This window comes from Stegodyphus dumicola, chromosome 1 (assembly GCF_044657685.1).
Source record: "Stegodyphus dumicola isolate Sdum_Otavi_A_Nest chromosome 1, ASM4465768v1".
Classification (NCBI taxonomy): domain Eukaryota; kingdom Metazoa; phylum Arthropoda; class Arachnida; order Araneae; family Eresidae; genus Stegodyphus; species Stegodyphus dumicola.
In genome coordinates this window covers 209872151-209880388 of record NC_140768.1, presented here as the reverse complement: position 1 = coordinate 209880388, position 8238 = coordinate 209872151, and the positions used below count along the sequence as shown (strand labels likewise).

At 30.1% G+C, this 8238-nt stretch overlaps 1 protein-coding gene across 1 annotated transcript; it reads right to left on the bottom strand.

The window, feature by feature from the left end:
- Positions 1 to 452: 452 nt before the first annotated feature.
- On the bottom strand, positions 453 to 7712 carry LOC118192359 (uncharacterized). The gene is made up of 2 exons (XM_035363304.2): positions 7495 to 7712; positions 453 to 2612 (listed from the first exon to the last, which is right to left on the bottom strand). The coding sequence occupies exon 2, from the start codon at positions 2586 to 2588 to the stop codon at positions 1728 to 1730; it is 861 nt and encodes a 286-aa protein (XP_035219195.1). The 5' UTR covers positions 2589 to 2612; positions 7495 to 7712; the 3' UTR covers positions 453 to 1727.
- Positions 7713 to 8238: the final 526 nt, after the last annotated feature.

Here is an 8238-nt window from a genome sequence, read left to right as displayed (position 1 = left end):
ACTTACCGTTTGTCTATGAAAGAGTATTTAAAAATCCTTTTTTTTTTTTTTTCTGTTGCATGGTAATTTCTATGAAATGAAATTGTATTTGAAACAAAAAATTCAAACACTTAAATTCATTGAAAATACACTATTTAAAATTTCTTTTGTTAGTTCTGCTTAATGTATTTTAAAACTGAAAATAAAATACAAACATTTAATGTCCTATTCTTAGTTTTTAAGAGCAAATCTTAAATTTTAACATATGTATGTCCCTTTTTGATACAACATTAATACTCACTTAAAGTAGTTTAATACTCTTCAACATCGTTGCAGAAGCTTGTGAAAATATAAAGTACATAAATAGCATCTATAATATACTTCAAAATTTCTTATTTATTTTCAGAAAATAAGGTATATTGTTTCTGAGATGCACATAAAATTGGTATTGAAAAATAAGAGAAACGTTCAGGTAATTAATAATTTATTTAAAAATATCATATAAAAATATACAGTAAACAGATTTATTTACGTACAAAACAAAAAATCATTCTTACTCGGAATGAATAGTAATGCTAATTTATGCGCGTATAATACTTATGTATAAAAAATAAAATCTTCACTGGAAAAACGATAATTCTGTTGCGTTTCAGTCTTAAGGAATCGTAACAAAGGTATTAAAATACAACAAAATATGGCAGTTAACATAGCTCATATGACATAAAAAATGGCATAAAGTCTTGAAGATTAAAAATTTGATATCTCACATTATAAATTTAGTTTCAGTTTTAAAACTGGTGCAAACTGCAAATAATTCGGATATTTAAACTTGACTGAATCTATACCAGAAACAGTATAAATTTCATATGGTTGCGCGTGATTTTGTGATACATAAACATATACACTTAAATTTTTACAGTGCATTAAAATCTGATATTGCTTACATACCACTAGAGATTAATTTAGTATTTTAGATACAGTTCTACTCTGACTGAGTAACTGTATAGAAATCTGTGCAAATTAGCATGTTGTGATTTAAGGGATAATTTAAGTATATAACTCCATCTGCACAGACTAGAATACTGACATGGCAAACATAACTGACTAAATTTTTACATGTAAAATACCATACATAACTACTTAAAAAGTATTGTTTCACTTCTCTTCTAAGTAAAAGAGTCCAGGAATACGAAGTACATAAATATTTCACCATAGTCTTTAGAAATATTTCAGATTTTTGCACTTTCATATTTAACAATTAACAGTCTAAATATATAAAATAAAACCTGAGTTTATTTGAACAGTGTTCTGAAAGTAATAAATGCAATTTTATGCATTTGTTTTATCTGGCAGTTAAAATTACTAAGTTGCAATAGAATTACGTACATTTTAAATTTTCAGATTAAAAATAGCATAGTAATAAAAATTTCACAAAATATTTTTTTTATCAAACCTACTTTGATATTTTTGCAGGAAATTCATAGAATAATTTGTTAAAGCAAATGAAGACAGCAGAGATGATAATGTTCATTGTTTTCAAATCTCATTTAAATGTTTTAATATATTTTCTTTATCATTTGCTTTCTTAATTGTCTGTAAACTAGTTGGGATTTTTAAAACTTTGAGGGCTAAGTACACTTGCGAAACATCACAGGCAAAAGCCGTTATAACCTACTAATTTTTTCTTTAAAAATTGGCACAGTTCTCGGTAGAGGTAAAATATTCACACGGGGGGGGATTAGAGAAGTCTATTCCCTAAGTAACAATTCACTGAGAGCTGTAATATAGCTTTGAGCCATTTGTAATGTTTCGTATTTGGATAGCTTTCTGTCATTACCGATTGAAGGTACGACGTCCCTGAGACGATCAAACGCGACGTTCAAACTGTGCATTCGTCTTCTTTCCCTTGCGTTAGCGGCTAGCCGACGTTTCTTTACGACTGCCGGCGAAGGTGGTCTCTCTGACACTTTCCTTTTCGAACAACTACGAGGCGACAAGATGCTATTGTCATCGTAAATTTCATCATCTTCTTCATCCATCTCATCCTCTGCTACGAAACCTGAGTTCATGTTCATTACTGGCTGGTTCTGGAAGATACGGTAGTTGCCAGCATAATTTTGCGGCATTTCACTAGATTGTATTAAAGTTTGTGCGGAAGTTTCCAAAGTTTTGTCTAGTTGATGGTTAAATGTAAAAGTGTTGCTCAGATCTGAAATCGTTTTAGGAGCGATAGCGTTATAGTGACGTGTGGATCTGGTTATAGATGTAGGCAGAGTGTTTCTGTAAACAAAATTAGGATCGGGAAACACAAAAGTAGTACTGACGTTTGACACAGATTTCGATGGACTACAGTTAGTCAAATCACAGAAGGTTCTTGCTCCTGAGACGGCGTCACCCTGCACTGGACTTGGCACGGGAGTCGTGTTGGACATGACAGATATTGGGCTGGAAGATGGGCTATAATTTCCGTCCGAGAAGTTGGCGTAGACGGAACCGTAGCGCTCGTCGTGTAGCATATTGAAGCCGAGTTTCGAAGCAAGAGACACTTTTGCAGTTTGAAGAACTTCTTCAAAATGAGAGATATTAACATACGTCTTGACACCACTCATAACAGTTTCTCCATGGATGCTAATCTAAAGCAAAAAAGGAAAAGAAAACAATTAAGTCTACTGAAATAGTGTATCAAAGTTTCGCCTGCTATATTGCATCAAGTGTTTAGAGTCACGGAGGATCTTAAATCAAATGAAGTTGTGAGGTTAGAGCGCGTTCCCCCTACTTCAGAGCACGTTGTACCTTAACTATTGGCGATTTAAATCTTTTGCTTTGAGTGCTTCTAGCCATTTAGCTTGTTTCGCCGGTTTTTCTATAAACCAGAGCATTTCCTGCACGTTTAGATTATCCTGTGAGTCGTTAGGCTAATCTAGTACATTTGATTTAGTTCAGCATTACGTATTTCAGCTCAGCTAGAAGTGTTTGGTTTCTGCTAATCCAAGTTGGGTGATTGTTATTTCTTTGTGTTTAAATAAAAAGGTCTATTTACATCCTTCTTCTGACTTTGTCTGTCTACAGTTTAAGGCAAGAGGATTATTCTTCTGTAGTCTTTCTAGAGCTCACTACTTTAAGCTACCAAAGAAAGTGAGATTCTGCAGAGTGTTTGATATCTATTTGTGTAGTAACACTTTAAAATACCTAGACAAATGTTAAAATTGTCATGGATGTAGAAGATTTTAGATAATTAACATAACAAGATATTTAAAATATATCTCCAAATCTCAGAAGCAGAAAATTTGGGCCATCTAAATTTCATAGTTAGTCACGTAAAAATAATTATGAGATATTAAAACTGTAATTATAAATAGGAAATGTTTGAAACGAAACGCACAAATTAACAAAAATTGTGAGCAGCAATATATTTTCACATTAGTAGTAATATGTTACGCTAGTTTCATATTTCTGAAAAATAAAAAAGATAAGTCTGTTATAATTTGCACTTGTAAATATTTCTTTCAAATGCATGGCACTGAATATTTTAATTACGACTGCGTAAAGTCTATTCTATTCACTTGTTCACATATAACAATTCTCCAAAACTATAATATTTAGCTTTTTAAATTATTTATTATTTTAAATCAGAATTAATAGTTTTCTTAATTACACTTTGTTACTATGCAAACATAATAATAAGCTCAAAAGACATAAAACAATAATAGTTTACAAAATGCAGCCTTTGTTTGGTGATTGAAATGAAAGTGTTCAGTAATAATAAGTCAATGAAAATCCGTTTATCCGCTTTAAACATTAACGACTGTTCCATGGTTATTTTCTCCGAATCAAAATTCGAAAACAAAATGCACAATTTCTTTTCATTTCTTTAAATCATTTTAGTGTATTAATTCACTATCTTTAATATTGTAAAAATACATTAATTTCTTTTTTTGAAGATACATTTGTGCGATAGGTAAAATTGGGAAAATAATTTATACTGGCTCTTATTGAACTATTATAATAATAAGAAATTAGTCGTTCCCCTTTTTTAATCATTAATTTCTATTAAAATATCTAAAATTTAACTATAATGTACCTTTGGTTATCCACAGAACTCATGTGTTCTGCAACAAACGACCGTATAGTATCTCTATATATGAGATCTCTATTATGAGAGGTTAGGTTAGGTTATTTAATTACAGCAAAGCCTCGAGGGCTATCTGCCTAAAGGGAGGGATGCCTTCGTGGAGAACTTTCTAAGGGAAACTGGCTCGTATACACGTTACACATGGGGAAAACCACGAAAACACCCATGCAGCCAGCCCGTTCGCGGGATTCGAACCTCGGACCGAACTACCAGTGTTCAGAGACTTTCTCTATTATGAGAAGTTTTATCCATATTCCCCAAATTTTAAGACTAAACATAATTGCATTCAATAATTTTGATGCGAAATTTTAAATACAGCAAGCATAAATAGAAATTAATATAGCTTTAACATGAAGCAAGTTGCAGTTTGCATTATTCTGACTAAGTTTTTAAAGTTTTTACGTTCTCATTGCAATATCATATTGTTTATTTTTATATTCAGTCCTAAATTGTGAGATGCGCCCCTAAATTCCTACACCAACAATGAAAAAAAAAATAGATTTTGCTTCTAATCAAGTAAAATAAAACTAATTAGAATTTTTAAATACTTCTGGCAAATATTTTTGTAATAATATAATTTTTGTAATAATTACCAACAACAGATTATTTGTTTAATTATTATTTGGGAAAAGTCAATTATTTGGAAATAATGACAGTTAAAAAAAATCTGTAATTCTAAGAGCCATCGATTCCTTTTAAATGGGTAAAATGATTTGTCTTAGAATCGACGATTTCTTGTATATCACGTATAAACAATGCTTACTAAAATGTCATTATTTAGTAATAAAACGTATTACAAAAGACCTTATCATTATCTGCAAGCTACCAATCCTTTTAATTCCATTAAAGTGTAAATTACAAAAGAAATTTCAGTTTGTTTCATGATGACCGTAATGATGCAAGAAAAAACGTTTCAAAAACTGTCACTGTATAACCTGAATGTAAATAAACTAAAAACGCGGTAATATGTTGGAACTTAAATAATTATCTTAACTTGTAAGATATAACTTTTAAGAATAAAAAAATGTGATATATACATAATATAAGCATGTCGTTAATACGCCGCCACGATCTGCGAACGCCACCCGGTAGATACGGATTTGGCATACCGACCGGATAACAGAGCGGCAACACTCATGCTTGGGAGATTTGGAATCGAATTCAGGCAAATACATGGAAGTTTGCGACAAAAATATTATTTACGCACATGGACAAAAAAAAAAAAAAAAAAAAAAATCAGTTCGAAAGCCCAGAGAGGACTGATTCTAGGAAAAAATGCACCTGAAATTCACATTTAATTTCTCTAGAAGTCCTTGGTCAAACGTAGGTTGCAGTTCGGAAATAATCTAAGATAGGCAATAGGATCAGATTATAGTCCATTGTTTTACATGATATCTGAGTGTCTAACTTTCGGTAAATTTCGGATAAGAAATCCGATGGGTTTCATAAGCATTCACTTGCTGAATTACTATGTGAAATTCAGAAATTATTTTTAAAAATGTATCAGAGAATTGACTTTTAATTTTGTTATTGTTGTCAATTATACTTATACAACTGTCTTGTAGAATGTGAAACAGATTGTACAATAATTTTCCTAAATTAACAGTAGTAAAATTTATTACTAATATTAATTCCTATAAAGCCCTTTCTATTTATAAAATTGCTTTAATACGATATAAAATGCAAAATGGTTTGAAAGGTATGAATTTAAAGGAAGCCGTCCTAAAGATATTTTTAAGCGATTAAATTATAACTTAAATTTTAGATCAGTGGCAGAAAACTATGTACTTCTCATTAAATGGTGAATGATGATCGAAAAATTAAATAGTAATAAAAGGTATCTGTAAAAATAAAGCTTAAATAATTTAAAATTTTTATAAGTATTTTAGGAAATTTATTTATTTATTTGGTCTTATACAGTGCAGATTCAGAGCTGACAACCTAGTTTGAAATTTAAAATAATTTCATATGTTAATGGCAAAACTCTATACTTTCATAGTGTTTCACAAATTACATATTAAATACTATTTTCTAGGTATAGGTTATTAAGAAAGCATGTTTAATTTCCAAATATTCAGAATACAGTTAAAATCTATTCCTAGTTACTCATATGCGCAGATAAAAGAGGTATTATGTTTATTTAAACACTAATTAGCGTATGAAAATGACAATGCTATCTATATAATAACCAGCCTAAAATTGGCTGCGTTATAATTAAATCATAAAAAGAACTAAAATTATAGACATTTTTCATGAAAAATTTAATTATAGCTTTAATGAAAGTATACAAATCAATATGAGAATTATAACTGCAAATTTATCTTCTCACACGTATTAATTAATCGGAATTGATTATTATTTAGAAAAAAAAATGTTCTCGAAGGAATGCAATAATGAGACAAATTGTTCTTTCTTTTTCTTTTTGTTTAGAAAAAAAAGAATTTTCCATTTCAAATATGGTTTAAATTCACCTCTCATTTCTAATACTTATTTTATAAATTTATAAAGTAATAACTTCTTTCTCCCTTTCCTTTAAATAAAACTTAAAGTGTTTGGTGTTCTTTATTCCCTTAAAAATTTTTATGCTATTAAAAATGTACCATTTTTTATTTATGACTGAAAATTTCCAATTCACATTGAAGAGCTTTAGAACACTTAATATCAAAACCTTTAAATCCGTCGAATATTTCAATACGGATCTTCAAAACTTAATGAGGACAACACGTTAGGTGACAGATATTATTATGCAGGTGTTTAACATTACAATATAACACACATTTCAAGATGCTCAACGGCTGGTATTAATTTCTCATAATTTAATACTTTGTGTACAATCGTTTATTTAATTTGGTTTTTTAAATTTTATTCTGAATAAAAATCCTTCCAATTTCATCAATCAATTCAAAGAATAAAAACTTATAATCAAAAGAACAGTTTATAAATAATTGAATTTATAAAAAAAGGTTAGATACTCGAGATACTTTTGATTAAAGTCTAGTCGCACGTGCTTATGATAAGTGAAAATACAAATGTTAAAAACCTATGTAAAGGAAACTGTATTAATCAATTTAATTGACAAATATATATTTTACAATATAGTTTATATTGATAGTACATATTTCACAACATTTATCCTTTACAGAATTATTGATTTATTTAAAAATAATAAAGAAATTTAAATTTGTATTTCATCAAGGTATGCTTATGGTTTCTCGTATAAACATTTCATTTTAAATCTCTTTAAAATACTAAAGAAACTAAAAATCTCATTTCATTAAGAATGGAATAATTTTAAAAATAACTATCACATTACAACTAAATGACAAAATACTGGAACAAAACAAAACAAAAAAAAAAAAAAAAAAAAAAGAGTTTGGTCTTACCTTTTTATTATAAATGATGCAAAAATTTGCTCAAGCAAGTCAATAGATACATACTAATATCCGGTACCAAAAAAAATTAGATATTCATTAAAAGTCAACAGAAATCACACAATTCGATTGAATGCCGCAGACCACGTGCTTTTTTTCTTCACGTAGTAGAGTGACTTTTACTGCGTAAAAAATAAACAGCCTGGTACTGTGTTGGTCGACTAACTCACCTTTAGCTTATGATTGGGCTTCTGACAGGGTAGGTCCGTTATATACCTGTTGTTACGTCGTGAGAGGACCCCTCTTCCCTTCACCCCTCCCCGCCTGTCGCCGGCGGCGAGGCGTATCATTGAAGGGGGGCTTCTACGATGGGGAAAGAGAAGTAGAGTTTCGGAGATGAAGTTAATTCTGGCGGGAACCATGGGGGTTGGAAGTGATTTTTTCACTAGATGAATCCGACGACTTTGAAGTTTCGGCTGAAGTTGCGTTTGTGCTGGAACTCCAGCTTGCGGAAGAGCGATTTACTAATTTGCTCCAGTCTTAAAATTTGGCTTATTTTATCATCTATCCTTACCTCTTTTATTAAGAATACTTGATAGGGTTTTTGTGAAATTTTAAATCCCTATTTTTATGTGAAAAAATTCTAGAAAACTATTTAATATCTAATGGAAGCAATTGATTTTATTCCTGTCCTAAAACATAATTTTTAGGAAGACAGTGAGTAGTAGTAGTAAGCACTTGTTCAAAGTGGGAGTA

Excerpts from the sequence above, each read along its gene's own strand:
- LOC118192359 (XM_035363304.2), bottom strand. The coding sequence starts at position 2,588 with ATGAGTGGTGTCAAGACGTATGTTAATATCTCTCATTTTGAAGAAGTT.